Genomic DNA, 18,967 nt, shown 5'->3' on the forward strand with positions numbered 1-18,967 from the left:
AGGCAGACTAAGGAGGTGCATGAAATCTCCTGAACTGATCTGTATTATTTATATCTGACAGGTTTATGGCTCTGCCAAGTGAGGGCTGGGAGAGAGAAGAGCGGCACACAGTGGAGCTATGCCCACTCCCCTCCTTTACTGCCTATTAAGAGAAGCCTTTGTATTTTGTGAATGTGTTCACATAACATAAAGGCTTCTTTGATTAGGCAGGAGTCTGGGGAGGGGCGAGCATAGAAGCTGAACTGACTCTAATGTTGAAGATGCTTATACTTTAAGCATCAGCCTCACAGAAATATAGCGATAGCCATCCTCCGGAAGTGCAATAAATCTGTCAGAGATGTCATGCACCTCCTTGGAATTAAAGTGTCATTAACCACTTCAGCCCCGAATTTAGCCCCTTCCTAATCGGGCCATTTTTTGCGATACGGTGCTGCGTCGCTTTAACTGACAATTGCGCGGTCATGCGATGCTGTACCCAAACAAAATTGACGGGTTTTTTCCCCACAAATAGAACTTTCTTTTGGTGGTATTTGATCACCTCTGTGATTTTTATTTTTTGCGCTATAAAAACAGAGCGAAAATGTTGAAAAAAAAAAAAAAAAAACTTTTTTTTTACATTTTGCTAGAATACATATCCCCCCCCCCCCCCCAAAAAAAAAAAAAGTAGTAATTATCAATTTAGGCCGATATATATTCTTCTACATACTTTTTTGAAAAATAAATAAATCGCAAGAGACGTATATTTGTATTATATTGGTATTTGAGCACCAATTTTGAAAAAAGCAATATTTTTTTATTTTTTTACTTTTTGCTATAACAAATATATCCCCCCCCAAAAATATAAAAACACTACATTTCTTTCTCAGTTTAGGCCGATATGTATTCTTCTACATATTTTTGGTAAAATAAAAAAATGATATTATAAATATATATATATTTAAAAAATCTCTCTCTCACTAAGCGTATATGGATTGGTTTGTGCAAAAGTATAGCGTCTACAAAAAATAGGGGATAGATAGATTTGGCATTTTTATTAATTTTTTTTTTTTTTTTTACTAGTAATGGCGGCGATCAGCAATTTTAAATCGGGACTACGACATTTCGGTGGACAGATCAGACACTATTTTGGGACCATTGACATTTATACAGCGATCAGTGCTATAAATAGCCATTGATTACTGTTATAAATGTCACTGGCAGGGAAGGAGTTAACACTAAGGGGCGATCAAGGGGTAAAATGTGTGTCCTAGGGAGTGATGGGACTGCCTGGGGGAGGAGAGCGATTAGTTGTTCCTAAGCATTAGGAACAACAGATCGCTCTCCTCACCCCTGACAGAACAAATATCTGTCCGTTTACATTGACAGATCTCCGTTCTGTCATTCTCAGGAGCAATCGCGGGTAGCCAGCGGCCACGCGAATTGGTTCCTACGTCACGCGCCCCCTATACTCCTTAAAGTGCTAGTTGTACAGCTATGGCGATTTGCGCAGGACTGCCATTGTGCTGCCATCAATCGACGGCGGGCGGTTGGCAAGCGGTTAAACCTCGATCTTTAAAACCATCAATAAATGCTGTATTACATGCTGTTCACTCTCACCCAGTCACTATGGGATTCGCTTCCTGTATTCTGCCAAAACACCTGGTTGATCCTCTTATCTAGCTCTCCTTACGCTCCATGTCCCCGCTGCAGTTGGGGATTTTGCAGAGCAGTGTTGGCAGCTAGTGCACATGCTAAGTTTTTTAGTGAGTTCCAATGCTGAGCATTTCCTCCTTATCACATTTGAGCAACCCATGTGACTATAGAGTCATACATGTGGATGTATACATAATGGTAAATGACGCCCCACTCCCTCCCTCCCTCCTCCATGCACACTAATCAGCTGAACACAATGGGGGTGGCGTATTACATTTTGATGGATGGAGGCTTCACCTCCCTGTTATTTTAAGACACAGACTGGAGAGGCATGACGCAGCCTGTGACTGTCAAAAATCCACCCACACCATATTATTGCCAAAAATAACAAAGATTTCTTTCACTTGGATTTATTAGAAATAGTAAGGAAAGTAGACCGTTACAAAGCCAAAAGTACTATACAAAAATGGGAACAAATTCAAAAGAAGTTTCTCTCCACAGATAGTGGACATGAAACAATGATGTAGGAATAAAGGACAAATTGGTCCAAGCAGCATTGTGTTATTAGATAAGTAAATATCAGAGCCCTGCCTGGAATAGCAATATACTTTGTTTCTGATAAAGGTCCTTCGATTGGGGGCCCTAGAACTAGAGAGAACAGTTACAGTCATACGTGGGACCAAAAAAAAAAAAACTCTAACTTATAAGCAAAAAGGCAATATATTAGAGAATCAGAGAAGAAAAAAGAAAAAAGTGAGAGAAAAAAGGAGAAGAGAGAAAAAAAAAAAAGGGGGGGGGGGGGGTGCCATCTCTGTACCGAAGGTTCACATTAGGAACGTGTTAGATTACAGATCCAAGAAGCGTGGAGTTGGTTGCGCCGATGGGAAGTAATCTAGCCAAGGCTGCCAGGTACGTAAAAATGTATCATGTGCATTGGTTCATATCGCCATCAATTTCTCATTCACCAGAGTACCGTGGCACCCCATTTTTTCACTTCATCAAAGTTAAGAATCAGCTCCTTCCACGCTTTGCAATCGTCTGCTTCGCGGCCGAAAATATATGGTTCACTAGAGTTTGCTCTCGCTTGGTAGCGCCTTCTATCTGTTTGTGTAGGAGCGCCTCCCAGGGATCTTTTTGCAGATTTATATGCAACACCGAATTGACCATGTTATAGACCCTTATCCACAGTCAATGGACATTAGGGCAAGATTTGATTCCAAAGATATATTTTGCATGACAATTTAAAACAGTTTATTGATGTTAATTATTTATTTTTACTCTGTATTCCAGTAGTAGAGGACTATTAGTTCCTTGTGCTTATGTTTCCCAGCAGACAGGCTGGAAAAGAGCTGGGTCTTGTGAAATTAGGCTTTAAAAAAAGACAAAGTCATCTTTGCTCAGGCAGCCTCAAGGGTCCCCAACTACTTCCTGGACTAAGATGGCAGCAGAGAGATGACACAATCATGTAAATTCACAATTAGTTATAATGTACAGTCTGATCACTAGGGGAAAGGAGACTGAGGAAATGCTTCCTTTTGTCTGCAAAACGAGGACATCAACTTAGCCTAGGAAATGCCTCTAGGAGTTCAAGGACCACTTGTGTTTTTTTAATTTTACAGTTTTTGTTTCTCAGATCTCCACAACATAAAGACTAATTATTCTCTAGTCCGTTATAAGAACTAGGAGGGCTCTTTGAGACACACAAAGTGTGAATATCAATCAGGACAACTTGGAATTTCTGACAAGATCACCATTTTTTTTGTTTTGTTTTTCTTTCAGTTATCAAACTTATATAACAAAACGCTTCCTAAAGGAAGCAAAAAACAGAAGTTATTTCTTAGGTTTTGCAAACACTTAAAGTTTTTTAAAGGGAAAATTCAAAAACAGCTTTTCAGAACACAACCACTTCAGCCCCGGAAGGATTTACTCCCTTAGTGACCAGACCGTTTTTTGCGATATGGCACTGCGTCGCTTTAACGGACAATTGTGTGGTCGTGCGATGTTGCACCCTAACAAAATTGATATCCATTTTTTCCCACAAATAGAGCTTTCTTTTGGTGGCATTTGCTCATCTATAAAACAAAAAAAAGCGACAATTTTGAAAAAAATATTTACATTTTGCTATAATAAATATCCAAAAAAAAAATTCTTTATCAGTTTAGGCCAATATATATTCTACATATTTTTGGTTTAAAAAAAAAAAAAAAAAAAAAAAAAAAAAAAAAAAAATCGCATTAAGTGTATATTGATTGGTTTGCGTAAAAGTTATAGCGTCTACAAAATAGGGGATAGATTTATGGCATTTTTATAATTTTGTTTTTTACTAGTAATGGCGGCAATCTGTGATTTTTAGTGGGACTGCAACATTGTGGCAGACAGATTGGACACTTCTTTGGGACCACTGATATTTATACAGCGATCAGTGCTATAAATAGCCACTGATTACTGTATAAATGTCACTGGCAGTGAAAGGGTTAACACTAAGGAAGGGGCAATCAAGGGGTCAAATGTGTTCCCTAAGTGTCTTCTAACTGTGGGGGGATGGGACTGACTAGAGGAGAGCTATATCGCTGTTCCTACTTAGTAGGAACACACGATCTGTCTCTCCTCCCCCTTACACACAAATCCCCGTTCTGGCTCTCATGTCCGCGATCGCGGGTGGCCGGCGGCAGGTGCGCGCCTGCAATGGCTCTTAAAGGAGCCGCCGTATGGGTACAGCAATTCGCAAAGCGGTGCCACTCTGCTGCCGTATTTTGGCGTGAGCTGGTCGGCAAGTGGTTAAAGCAGGGGTCCGCCCACCTCTACAGAAAAAAAAAAAGCCAGCAGCTACACATACTGCAGCTGCTGACTTTTAATAATAGGATACTTACCTGTCCTGGAGTCCAGCGATGTCGGCACTGCAACTGATGTTTTCATCAGCTGTCCGGTGCTGCTGCCACCATTGCAGGTAAGGGTACGCGGCAGTGTAGCATTACAGCTTCACGCCGGTTCCCTACTGCACATGCGCGAGGCACTGCTGTGTTCACCTACTGGCCCGGTGGCGGGCAGGGGGGGGTTGGAGGAGGGAGCCGAGCTGCTGTTGTAATGCGCCGTGGCCCGGACATGGGGACAGGATACCTGTCAGACAGGTATCCACTCCCCCCAGAAAGGTGCCAAACGTGGCACTCAGAGGGAACAAATGAGTGGAAGTTCCACTTTTGGGTGGAACTCCGCTTTAAGCCAGCCATACATAGATCAAAATTTGGCTGGTTTAACAGGGTCCGGCTGAATTTCGATCTATGTATGGAACTCAATCTACCAAACCACTTATGTACAACCATCCTGTTGGAACATTTCCACATGATTAATGCCGCCAGCTATAGCCCGCAACGCTGATCAGTCTATTCAGACAGCAGGGAAGTCTCTCCACTGTCAGAACACAATAGCTCAGCGGATGTGATTCCCCTATAAACATGAAGGTGTCAAAGTCTTTTTTTTAGCAACGCACACTGGAGGTGTATGAAGTGAACGTGCACTTAAAGTGTGCAGACATATCCCAAATGTATCCCTAATCCATGGATCACATCTCAGCGTTTGTTTTATTTTAACTTTTCAGATTTGATACTCCACATGGCATCACCTGGCTTGTCAAATTCTTGCAGAGGCAGTTGGCAGAAGTTTGTGTCCTACGGACATAAGTACGCCCCCAGAACCACTTCTCCCAGGAGCCTCCATTTCCCAAAAAGTGCTCACTAGAGTCCTTTACAAACCTTTTATGGTTTCATCTGCCTCACTGCCGTATTGGAGAGCTGCTTCTCAGTAACCACAGAGGACATCCAGAGGGGCCGTGCAGCGTCCATCCAGCCCATATGGAACCCATGCTCGTTTGACCTCCTGTAACTTAAGAGGTCCACTATTTCTGGTAAGCACATACATGTGTTTGAGGGAAGACGATCGCGTTTTCACATAGAAGAACTGGCTTTATTATGAAAGATCTTATCTTTGAATCCATAGACTTTCTGTTTATTTTTTGCGCTGCACACATTTTGTTGTGTTACTATAAGAAATTAGGCTCCATTCACACCCAAGTGTACTACAGCGACACCCGCTGCACCATGTCTTTTGGGGTGTTCTTGTGGTGCGTTTTTGGAGTGGCACCATTGACTTAAATGGGCCTCCCTCTGCTCCAAAAACGCGCCAAAGCTCATGTACCAAATTTTGTCATCGAGCTTGCAAATCTTGCCACAATTTTAAAGCGTTTTGTCGCTTGACAACCGCAGCAAAAATCGCACCTCATTTGGGGTGTCATTAAGAAATAATGGCATTGCAAACGATGCCCCTGTTTTGCTGCAATTCTAGAACCAAATACACTTCGGTGTGAAAAGAGCCTTAAAAGCACACTGGATTTCAGGCAGATCAGCAGCTATTTTTCAGTACCTGTAGAGTTTTTAAAGAAAAAAAAAAAATGTGGAAAGGTGCACAGAGATGTAATTAATATTTTTTGATTCATTGATTTTCTACCCTGACAGTCACTTTAATCCCATTGGTGCAGAAAGTGGTACCTTGTACATGTGTTCTCCATGGTGAACTAACTGAATAGGAAGCATGAGATGGTCATGGCACAGGGATGCTACCTGAAAGTCAGCTGGACAATAACTGGCTACAGAGTCCCCAAGAAACCATCAGATGCCTCAAAGATGATTCAACTGTCAGAACAATTAAATGACATGAGACGTTGAGCTAAGTCTTTAAAAGCTTTTTTGTAATGGATGATACAAAATGTTGTTTGAAAGCTCATTATCTCCTACTTGTGTGATAATTTCTCCATGGACCAATTATCACAACTTTCTCCTGGATCAGTCACAGCAAAACCATAAATCCAGTCATTATTACTGTCCCAACGTCAGACCAGAATGGCAATACAACCGTTTTTTTTTTTTTTTTACTTATAAAATATTGAATTGAGGAAGGACCATGAAAACAAAATTTAAAGTGTTACTAAACTCAGGACCCTGCATTCACTATATCTGGTCTCCCACAGTACACAGAACGTGGAAATGCAATTATTTTAGTAAATATAAACCGCTAAATACTTTTTCTTATCTGCAGTATATAGCAGTCTTGTGACTTCTATCAGTGTCTGGTTAAAGCTTGTAGGAGGAGTTTTCATCTCCAACTGTCCTGTGAGGCTGCATGAGCCCTGACTTTCTGTCTGGACAGTGCTGATTGGCTCTGTGCTGATCACATGCACCCTTCCATATAAAAAAAAAAAAACACCACCACACACTCTATCATTACACAGTGAACTGAGCATGTGCAGAGTGCCTCCAATGCTCTGTACTATCAGGAGATGGGTTGGGAACTGTGGAAGAAGGGGAGGATCAGAGAAGACAGGATCAAACATCTTTTTTACACAATGCAGAAGATCAACCCCTTAGGTTCCACAGTAAGTATAACAAGCATGCTTTACTGCATATACAGACTGATTTTAGTGTTGTGGGTTTAGTAACACCTTAACCACTAGCCACCCCCCCACTGTCATATGACGGCGGGACGAGGCAGCTCTCGTTCTGGGACGCCGTCATATGACGTGATCTCCTTCCCGGGCCACTAGGAGACGGGCGCGTGCCCGCCGCGTCACCCGGGACCAATGCACGCGCCCGGGATTGCCCAGTACCTGAGCAGGACCGCGGATCTGTGTATTTAAACACACAGATCCACGTCCTGTCAGAGGAGAGGAGAGGAGACTGATGGTGTGTCCCTTGTACATAGTGAAACCAATCGGTCACCTCCCCCAGTCAGTCCCCTCCCCCCACATTTAGAATCACTCCCAGGACACACATTTAACCCCTCGATCACCCCCTAGTGTTAACCCCTTCCTTGCCAGTCACATTTACACAGTAATCAATGCTTTTTCATAGCACGGATCGTTGTATAAATGTGAATGGTCCCAAAAATTTGTCAAAAGTGTCCGATATGTCTGCCGCAATATCGCAATCACAATATTAAAAAAAAAAAAAATTCGCAGATCGCCACCGTTACTAGTAAAAAAAAAAAATGCTATAAATCTATCCCCTATTTTGTAGATGCTATAACTTTTGCGCAAACCAATCAATATACACTTATTGCGATTTTTTTTTTTTACCAAAAATAGGCAGAAGAATACATATCAGCCTAAACTGAGGAAAAAATTTGTTTAAAAAAAAAAAATTGGATATTTATTATAGCAAGTAAAAAATGTTGTGTTTTTTAAACTTGTTGCTCTTCTTTTGTTTATAGCGCAAGAAATAAAAACCTCAGATGTGATCAAATACCACCAAAAGAAACCTCTATTTGTGGGAAAAAAAATGATAAAAAATTAATTTGGGTACAGTGTTGCATGACCGCGCAATTGTCATTCAAAGTGCGACAGCGCTGAAAGCTGAAAAATGGCTTGAGCAGGAAGGGGATTTTCGTGCCTGGTAGGCAAGTGGTCAAAGAAAATAAAAAGAGGAGCACTTTAAGGAATATGCAATTGAATAAAGCTGGCCATACATTATACAATTTGTCTGATTTACAGGTACAATGTACCTTTAGATTTACCAAAACCATTGAATATGAGATCAAGCCTATAAAAGCAGGCCCGCGTGAAGTCATAGAAACCATATATCACAATAGGACCCTACATCATTATGACCAAATAGGCTAAGGATAAAAATGTAGGATTTAATATAGGTAACCAATCAGCCTCCATCTGCCGCACAGTATGATCTATTCCATCATGGGGCAGCATAAGGGAATAGTTACAGCACTTCCCCGTGTCATATTAGAATAAAAAAAAAAATTTCTAGACTGGAGCTCCCCTTTCAGGAGAATAGAACATGTGAATAAAGCTGGAGCACACAAACGTGGGCAGGAAAACCAGAAACATCCCGGCTGGGCAGATATTGCTTCAGAAATTATGGCAGCAAACTTCACTCAGGAGTACCCAAGGCGTCAGAAACCCGAGTCCACCTATAACTGAAATATCACTTCTGGGTGGACCTACCTTACATTGGAACTGGTGACTTACGTTATGTTTTTTCCTTTTAGAATACAAATCAGTGCAAAGCTGGCTCATCCATGGATTACTTTTAGCCCACGTTCACAATAAGCCAATTTGACATGTCAAATCGCATGCCAAATCGAAGCCTATTGTCGGCCCTGCCACTGTCCGAATCGGTGTGATGACGACTTTTCGGCACCTCGCCGATTCCCAAAAGTTGTTTCTGCGCTATTTTTGGCAACTTCAGGGGCAATTTCAATAGACATCTGTGCATGAACCCGCACAGATGTCTGTCAAATTGCCCCCGAAGTCAGACTGAAATACCGGTTCAGCTGAACTCGCACGATTTCAAACCCGCCCTTAGTGTGAACGTGGGCTTAGGGTGGGATCACACCCCGATATTTGTGTTCCGGAAAGCGTTATAATACGTTTTTTTCCCTTTATCTCAATCAAGGACAATTGAGGACGTACAGAAAAAATGCAGCATGATCTACTGTTCTTGACTGCACTGGGGTAAACTAGGCCATCAGAATACATGGAAAACATTAGACATACGGGTTTGATGCAAAATAAAAACGCACAGGACGCCATTCGATGTGAACCAGCCCTTAGGACTTGCATGTGGTGTGGTGCACCTGCACAGGAGTCAAGTTGGGAGCTTGGGGTCTTTGACTGTACAACTGCTGCATCCCAATTGACATGAAATATGATAGGTTTACCGGGAGATGCACGAAACACCTGTACATCGCCATATGGGTCAACACAGACCTCCAGGGGCATAGGCATTAGTATGCCCCGTGTGAACAAGGCCTTTCAATAAACTAATCTCTGTTCCCATAAACACTGGTAAACCAAGAAAACGAAACATTGCAAAACACTATTAACAAATTCATACACAACTCTAAAATATTATGCAATGAGTGCATTTTACTTTATTGGATAACTTCTGCTGGAAGTGAAACTGAGTAAACTTTTGTAATGTTCGCATGAAACATTTTACATACGAAAAAAAGAAAAAAATACTGGACAGCACAGCGGCTTAGTGGTTAGCACATCTCCTTGCAGCACTGGGGTCCTCAGAACCTGCATGGAGTTTACATGTTCTCCATGTGCGGCTTTCCTCTGGGTCCTCCGGTTTCCTCCCACACTCCAAAGACATGCTGGTAGGTTAAATGGCCTTATGTGTAGTACGTGTATGTATGCATGTGAAGTAGTGAACAGTATGTAAATTGGCGGTGCTATATACATTTCTGTAGTAAACAACCAAATTTTAGCGGTTTAGCACAGTCTGATCAAAGCTGATCTCCAATGAGCTGTTATGGGTTACAGCACAATATTAATCTTAGCACCATTTCCAACACCTGGCCTGCTAAAAATATTTAAAAAGTGTGAGGGTAGCCCAGGGGAGTGGTAAAATCAGGCGGAGGGACGAGTTTACATTGTCACAGCCATGGTCCTTCAATGATGTGGGAAACCTAACCTGGCATGTGGAGTTTGACAGGCGGCACCGCCATTAGAAGACAAGTACAGTCCTATAGAAAGAGTGAAGGAGCACACCAAGTGTTCTAATCAACACCAAAACTGGTAAGCTTACCCTTTAGGCCTCGTGCACACTGGGGGTTTTTGATGCTGCTCTTAGGAGGAGGCATTTATTTTCTGTCTCTAACCACCCTCCACGTTAACTGTATCTGCTATGAACAGGTAGTCCTCATGTGGACATTACAGATAGGTAGTCCTTACGACAACAGTTGTTTAGCGCCACCCTCCACGTTAGTTCATGTCTACACAGGTGTTTAAGGCTGGGTTCACAACTAATACGGATGCGGCTGACAGCAGGGGTCCGGTGTGTCCCTGTTCTCTGTTTCAGGGACGAATCAAGCCCGAATTTTTGCCTGAAGTCAGACCTGAAAACAGAGTCAAAGATTCGAAGGACCCCGCAGCTGCCACAGAGATGTGTGAACCGGCTCCATTGAGAGCCGTTCATAATTTCCTGTCATGCTATTCCTGCATCCAATTCACACCAGTGTGAATCCAGCCTAAAGGGAGAAAAATTAAATAAAAAATAAACAAACATTGCCAGTGTAAATAAAAGGTAAGGCAGAGAGGTCAGATATAACACCACAACCCACTAATGACTAGAAAAAAAAAAAACGTACTAAAATTTTATCTATTTGTAATTGCGTTCCATACACTGTTTCTACTATACACCTTTAAAGTCCAGAGGTTTATTACCTCTTTCCCCTTTCGTTTTAACATTGCCAGTGTGCCCAGATGCTGCAGTCTTCACATGTTTAGTGTCAATTCATTTCAATGGCAAGAATAATTCACTTAATTGGCCAGAATAAAAATAATTTAACGCCCAAGCGCTTGAGGTGTCTAACCGCATTACACACTTTTCTGAGTGAGGAAAGGCATCTAGGAGAGATAGCAAAGCGTCCTGTGTGTATGAGGCCTTAAGAGGAAACTTCCAGTAGTCAAGCATGGGAGCTGCTAATGTCAGTGTCCACAATAAGCATGTGCCCAGTAAAAAAGAATCTGGAAACCTGACAAGCTAACTTTACCTAAGTAAGAGACTCAAGCAGTGAATGAAGCATCAAGACAACAGTAATGGTGTATGCTTCCTTTAAAAATAAGCAAGCCATGGCACCTTCCTTACAAGCCACTTTAAAGTAACTGTGCATAGGCATAGATCACCGTTTGCAAAAAACCTAGTAAAATAAAAACCCACAACAATAAAAGAAAAAAAAAAAAAAACATGCATTTATTACACTTTTGCAATGAAGCCTGCAGAGCATTGTGGATTCAATTCACAGGCTCCCGCATGGTTTATATGCCAGCTCCAAGTTCATATAGAGGTAGGGACCTACCCATGTGGGGCTGGAATAAATATTAGTGACGTCCAAGCACTTGTGCTCCTGGTTCAGCGGGGCCTGGCTGAGATTCGAACCATGTATGGGCTGGCAGAATGTACCCAATTGATCAACTTAGGTAAACCAAGTTGGCTTTTACATGCGATTATTGCTAGCGACTACTATGGCCGCTAGCGGTAATCACTGTGTTTTCCAGACAGGGGACAGCTCCCTCCGCTGGGAGAATACAATGGCTCTGTGGGAGAGATTCCCCCCCATCAACACTGACTATGTTGATAGAGGAATCAATCAATGTTCTTTCCTGCAACCTGTGCTTGCAGGAGAGAAAATCCCTGTCTATAGCCGGCTTTAGGGTGGCAACTATAGTTTTCTATGTGCCCTGTTCACACAATACACATTGGGTGGTGTGCAGAAAAACACAGCTGAATGGACATGGTGTAAACAAGCCCTTAATTCCTGCCACAATTCTGTCCGCGATTCCAAATTGTGTGGCAATCAGGGGAAAATGCGCAACATGCATTTGGGTGCTATTCATTCTAAATGGCATTGTAAAAGCGGTGTGCTTTTGCTGCGATTGTTGCACTACGAAATCCTGCTGCAAAACTAGACTTTAAAAATCACGTGAAGCTTGTCACCCAAAAAAGAAAGAGTAGGAGTTTCTTTTGCAAGACAAATGTGCATAGGCAGCCCATTGACGTGAAAGGCTGTCCTATGCATGACATGCAGAATCTTGTGAAAAAACACTCAGACAAAATTGCGAGTGTTAACGGGGCCCTAAGGGTTTAACCAAGCTGCTTGAAACCTTGCTGTACACGCTGCTCTTTTGCATACCGAAGTCTGTATGTACAAGGTCTTAATTCTGCGTAAAGTGTGGGTCAGAACCCTTGATAGATCTTTATAGTTATTCAGGGCTCCATTAGAAAGAATGGAGCCCCTGACAGCAGTAAAAACAAAAAAACACAGGTTTCTAATATTTCCCAATTTCTGAACGGTTTTTGACTTGACATGCGCTCAAATGTGCCCAACAAATAAGAATGAGCTTAGGTGTGTTCAGACACAAGTCCAAACCCATGTGAGTTATCTTGCCAGGAAGCCGCAAAGCAGAGAGCCAATCATAGACAGCGGAGGCCTGCTCCGCCCCACACCTGTACTTATACAGGCCAGAGCAGGGAATGCCTCCACCACCTATGATTGGTTGTCTGCTTTCTGGTGGGATAGCTCAGGCAAGTTCAGACTTGTGTTCAAACCTGCTGGAGCTCATTCCTGACAGTATGGAAAGCCGATCACAAGCCACCATCGCCCAGCTGCATTGGGCTGCGCTGGACAGTTCTGTAGCACTTTGAAAAGAACCTTAGTTCTGCTAAAATACTTTTCACTGCGATCGGCAAAGCAGCCAGTCATGCATGCACAAAGTTACACCACTTATCATGGGTTTCAATGAGCCTTAAAAAAGCAACAAACTGAGGGGTGCAAACTGTGCTGACAGCAGGCGAGGCTCCTAACACAGCAGTCTACACCTCAGGGCAAATCAACCTGTGCTTTGTGCTACATTTTTTCCTCCAGTTCATCAGAGTTCATCCACAAAAGCCACCCTTTTCAGCTTTATAAATTCTACCAGTTTTCTGCTAAACAAATAATTGTCACTGCGGAGAAAATGTGGTATACCAATCTGTCAAGGAAAGCCTGCAGCCCTCAAGCTTTTGAGAAGGTTCTTAAAAAGTCTTAATATTTATTGCAAACCACTGCATTATGAATGACGGCCAATTAAGTATCAATGTATTGTTCTCCACATTCCTTACTACCACTGAAATATGTTGATATGTAATGGCATATTAACACCCAACATCAGCACATTTTCTTACCATGTTCCATAAAAACATTGCAGGGAGGACCCAAATGTCTGGTGGCATCCTTCTTCCCGACTCCTTTAATAAAGGGTAAGGCAGGCAGACTTGGCCTCCTTTGGTCCCCAAGCACTTTTCCAGGCTGCTGACCCATAGGACGAAGTGATACTCTTCAATTAGTAATAAATAAAAGCACTTTGCACTGAGAATCGTGTTGTCTTCACAGCATCCAGTATTCCTACAGGTTAACAAATGTCCTTTCAGTCCACTGAGGGAAGTCAGTAAAAATAAAAAAAGAGGAAGTATCTTTTTTTTTTTTCTCGTCTTGTATAACTTCTTACTCTTTGGTAGGAGGATGTGGTTTGTGTGTTAAATATATAAAACAGTTCATAATCCTCAAAATAGAAGCACGAGAATTGCAAGAAATGGTAACTTTTGGTGAAATAAAAAGATTGCGAGTTTAGTTTGTGCTGCAGATAAAGTGACAAGTCATGAGTCAATATAAAAGGTGGACGGGGATTAGAGGAGTCCTATTGCTTGGTTTTTGCATAGACTGTAAATCCAGGCTTTCAAGTAGGAGTCTTGGCTCAAGTCATGGTCGTTCAGCACCGGTGACACCCGGGGGGGGCTACAGGAACAAGTCCAGAAATAAAGGAGCTGTGTAGAGGATATGATGAAAAACGTATGGGGCAGATTATCAGGTCTGGATAATATCTTCTGAAAGCACAGCGTCAGTTGTAGAGAAGTCTGGAGGGGACAGGAGATTGTATGAAGGTTCAACAAGGTTAGTACCTGTCTATGGGGGGACCCGTAGCAATTTAGTAAACACAATACAGGATCAGCTTATAGACTATTGTTTGGTAAAAATTACTTGGGGCAACTTTTGGTTATGCCAGCATTTTATATGGGTATTTAGATGAAATACAGTGAATGTAGATGACTTTTGGTACTTTGGGAAGGACAGTGAAATGATTTGGGGCACTTTAGAGGGTACGAGGTCAGCTTGGAAGACTAGGGACCCTTTAGGAATTACTGATGCTTAGAGACACTTTAGAGGTTACATGGGCAGAGGTGAACAGCGGGAGACTTTAGATAGCGTAGGAGCAGTTTAGGAAGCTACGGGGTACAGAGATCAATGAGAACCTCGGTGAGATAGAGGCAGTTTAGAACCCTGGAAACACTTTAGGAGTCATATGGATGGAAGAGATAATAAGGGGCACTTTTGGGGGTTACAGAGGCAGTAAAGAGCACTAGGGTTCCTTTATTGGGGTCAATCAGAGGTACTTTAATGGGTACAAAGGAAGTCAAGATGATAAGGGCACTTATGGGGTACAGGGGAAGTACAGAATATTAGGGCACGTTAGAGGGTGTGGGGTGATCTAGAGGATTATGGACGCTTTAGGATGTACAAGGGCTGTACATACAGTGGACAGGGGGCACGACAGGGGGTTTTAGGGTGTAAAGGGGCCGTACAGAAGACAGGGGGCAGTATAGGGTGTATGGATGCAGTACAGAGGACAGGGGGGCAGTAAAAGGTCTATGAGGGTAATACAGAGAACTGGGTGGGGGACGGGGTTGTGTCGTCAGTATAAGGTTTATGAGGGTAGGACAGGAGGCAGTGTAAGATGTATGAATACAGTATAGAAGATAGGGGGCAGTAGAAGGTGTATGAGGGTAATACAGAAGACAGGGGCAGTATAGAGTCTATGAGGGTAATAGAGAAGATGGGGGCAGTATAGGGTGTATGAGTACAGTATAGGGTATATGAGTACAGTACAGAAGATAGGGGGCAGTATAGGGTGTATGAGGGTAACAGAGAAGACAGGGGGCAGTATAGGGTCTATGAGTACAGTATAGAAGATAGGAGGCAGTATAGGGTCTATGAGGGTAACAGAGAAGACGGGGGCAGTATAGGGTCTATGAGGGTAATAGAGAAGACGGGGGCAGTATAGGGTCTATGAGGGTAATAGAGAAGATAGGGGGCAGTATAGGGTGTATGAGTACAGTACAGAAGATAGGGGGCAGTATAGGGTGTATGAGTACAGTACAGAAGATAGGGGGCAGTATAGGGTGTATGAGTACAGTACAGAAGATAGGGGGCAGTATAGGGTGTATGAGTACAGTACAGAAGACAGGGGGCAGTATAGAGTGTATGAGTACAGTACAGAAGATAGGGGGCAGTATAGAGTGTATGAGTACAGTACAGAAGATAGGGGGCAGTATAGGGTGTATGAGTACAGTACAGAAGACAGGAGGCAGTATAGGGTGTATGAGGGTAACAGAGAAGACGGGGGCAGTATAGGGTCTATGAGGGTAATAGAGAAGACGGGGGCAGTATAGGGTCTATGAGGGTAATAGAGAAGATAGGGGGCAGTATAGGGTCTATGAGTACAGTACAGAAGATAGGGGGCAGTATAGGGTGTATGAGTACAGTACAGAAGATAGGGGGCAGTATAGGGTGTATGAGTACAGTACAGAAGACAGGGGGCAGTATAGAGTGTATGAGTACAGTACAGAAGATAGGGGGCAGTATAGAGTGTATGAGTACAGTACAGAAGATAGGGGGCAGTATAGGGTGTATGAGTACAGTACAGAAGACAGGAGGCAGTATAGGGTGTATGAGGGTAACAGAGAAGACGGGGGCAGTATAGGGTCTATGAGGGTAATAGAGAAGACGGGGGCAGTATAGGGTCTATGAGGGTAATAGAGAAGATAGGGGGCAGTATAGGGTGTATGAGTACAGTACAGAAGACAGGGGGCAGTATAGGGTCTATGAGGGTAATAGAGAAGATAGGGGGCAGTATAGGGTGTATGAGTACAGTACAGAAGATAGGGGGCAGTATAGGGTGTATGAGTACAGTACAGAAGATAGGGGGCAGTATAGGGTGTATGAGTACAGTACAGAAGATAGGGGGCAGTATAGGGTGTATGAGTACAGTACAGAAGATAGGGGGCAGTATAGGGTGTATGAGTACAGTACAGAAGACAGGGGGCAGTATAGGGTCTATGAGGGTAATAGAGAAGATAGGGGGCAGTATAGGGTGTATGAGTACAGTACAGAAGACAGGGGGCAGTATAGAGTGTATGAGTACAGTACAGAAGACAGTAGCAGGTCTATGAGAGTAATAGAGAAAACTGAGGGCACTTCAGCAGAGCAGGGAACCCCCCGAGCAGCACACAGAGCCCTGACACCCCGCTGTCACCTCCTTGGTCATCCCAATGGTCGGGGCTTCACCAGCCCCCTGTGGTCTCCTTCATGTCAGGGGGCTGGGAGCTGCTGAGGAGGGAACCGAAGCCCTGACAGGAATCCCGGCTCCGGCCGCACGTACACAGTCCCTTTCCGGAGCCACCAGGACTCAGCAACCCCCGGGGGTGTCAGCAGCAGGCAGATACAGCCCTATCCACCGCCATGATGGGCCCTGGCCGCTGCTACCGCTGCCCTGGGAGACGCTGTGACGTACGTGACGTCACTTCCGCACACAGGTTGGAGTCGGGCAGAGGTGATTGGAGGCGCATGCGCAGTGAGAGGACAGGCTTGGAGCAGTGCTGTTCCCTGTCACAGTCACTGGGTGTAGGGTTGGGTATGGAATCACAGGAGGAGAGGAGCTGCTAATCACAGTGTGCATACATTGTCACATTTTAAGATTCCAGAAGTAGCAGCATGTCAATTTATCTAAAACTAGCACCCTTTAGGCTGGGTTCACATATGAACCACATGCGTTCCACAGCAGGGGTCCGGTGCGTCCAAGTTCACCGTTTCAGGTCCGATTTCAGACCGAATTTTGGGCTGATTTCAGACCTGAAACGGAGCAAAAGACGCACCGGACCCGCTGCGGAGATATGTGAACCGGCTCAATAGAGAGCCGGGCAAAACCTCCTGCTATTGCGAATTGGATGCCGAGATACCGCATCCAATATGCAATGGTGTGAACCCAGCCTTAGGTTTAGTAGGAAAGAGAACCCTTTCCGTTTTTTTTTTTTTTTTTTTTTTTTTTTTGACGTTTGTGACTGTGCTAGAGAGGTTCCCCTTACTTTTCCATTACCAAAAAGAAAGGTGACCAGACACCCTTTAAAAGGAACAGGAAGTGAGGGCATACATATCAATGGGGACACCTGTTTTATTGGAAGCCACCTAAAGCCAGGATCACATGTTTTCTTACAACGCATGGTGCCAGAACCCGCACACATAACAGAAGATGCAAGGGTATATTAGCACTCCCACCCGAAGCGTATATAAACCCAGGAACTAAAAGTGATAGTATTGATGTTTAGCGGTTATTAGAGCTGGTGGCTGCACTAGTCTTTTATTTTTTTTCCTCTCTATTTTAACCTGGTAGTGCTCCTGTTACCAGACTTCCTGTCTGAGGGTGACAACCGTACCGAGCAGCTGTGTGTGTGTGTTCAGACTACATAATGCCTCCCTGTCTTCTCGAGAACATCGGGGGGTGTTCTGTAGTCCATGAAGACAGTTGTGAACAACGCTAACTGATAACAGTCCAGGAAATAATCAGCTCTCAAAACAGCTACTGTTTTATTTTTTACCAGTTACAGTAAGCAGAAAAAAGTATTTGATCTCCTGCTGATTTTGTACGTTTGCTCACTGACAAAGAAATGATCAGTCTATAATTTTAATGGTAGATTTATTTTAACAGAGAGAGAGACAGAATAACAACAAAAATATCCAGAAAAATGCATTTCAAAAAAAGTTATAAATTGATTTGCATTTTAATGAGTGAAATAAGTATTTGACCCCTTCCTAAAACATGACTTAGTACTTGGGGGCAAAACCCTTGTTGGGAATCACAGGGGTCAGACATTTCTTGTAGTTGGCCACCAGGTTTGCACACATCTCAGGAGGGATTTTGTCCCACTCCTCTTTGCAGATTGTCTCCAAGTCATTAAGGTTTTGATTTGATGGTACATGGCCCCGTCCATCATCTCTTTGATGCAGTGAAGTTGTCCTGTCCCCTTAGCAGAAAAACACACCCAAAGCATAATGTTTCCACCTCCATGTTTGATGGTGGGGATGGTGTTCTTGGGGTCAAAGGCAGCATTCCTCCTCCTCCAAACACAGCGCGTTGAGTTGATGCCAAAGAGCTCGATTTTAGTCTCATCTGACCACAACACTTTTACCCAGTTCTCTTCTGAATCATTTAGATGTTCATTAGCAAACTTCAGACGGGCCTGTACACGTGCTTTCTTGAGCAGGGGGGACCTTGTGGGCGCTGCAGGATTTCAGTCCTTCACAGCGTAGTGTGTTACCAATTGTTTTCCTGGTGACTATGGTCCCAGCTGCCTCATGATAAGGGACAAGATTCTCCCTTGTAGTTCTGGGCTGATTCCTCACCATTCTCATGATCATTGAAATTCCAGAAGGTGAGATTTTGTGTGGAGCCCCAGACCGAGGGAGATTGACAGTTATTTTGTGTTTCTTCCATTTGCAAATAATCACACCAACCGTTGTCACCCTCTCACCAAGCTGCTTGGCGATGATCTTGTAGCCCATTCCAGCCTTGTGTAGGTCTACAATCTTATCCCTGACATCCTTGGACAGCTCTTTGGTCTTGACCATGGTGGAGAGATTGGAATCTCATTGATTGATTGCTTCTATGGGCAGG

General features: G+C 43.4%; 1 protein-coding gene across 3 annotated transcripts in view; it reads right to left on the reverse strand.

Moving 5' to 3' along the window:
• The window catches only part of ABL1 (ABL proto-oncogene 1, non-receptor tyrosine kinase), a 390,453-nt gene extending 373,634 nt beyond the window's left edge, over positions 1–16,819 (reverse strand). Inside the window, exons 1-2 of one of the 3 annotated variants that reach the window (XM_073600473.1) lie at positions 16,553–16,819; positions 13,368–14,006 (exon numbers count right to left, since the gene is read on the reverse strand). In XM_073600473.1, coding sequence (XP_073456574.1) covers positions 13,368–13,503 — 136 coding nt within the window. In that variant the 5' untranslated portion in view covers positions 13,504–14,006; positions 16,553–16,819. Of the gene's footprint in view, positions 1–13,367; positions 16,268–16,552 lie in introns of those variants that run through there. The other 2 variants (XM_073600472.1, XM_073600475.1) reach the window with 2 other exon arrangements.
• Between the last annotated feature and the right edge of the window lie 2,148 nt (positions 16,820–18,967).

This window comes from Aquarana catesbeiana, linkage group LG09 (genome assembly GCF_042186555.1).
Source record: "Aquarana catesbeiana isolate 2022-GZ linkage group LG09, ASM4218655v1, whole genome shotgun sequence".
In the NCBI taxonomy this organism is placed as follows: Eukaryota; Metazoa; Chordata; class Amphibia; order Anura; family Ranidae; genus Aquarana; species Aquarana catesbeiana.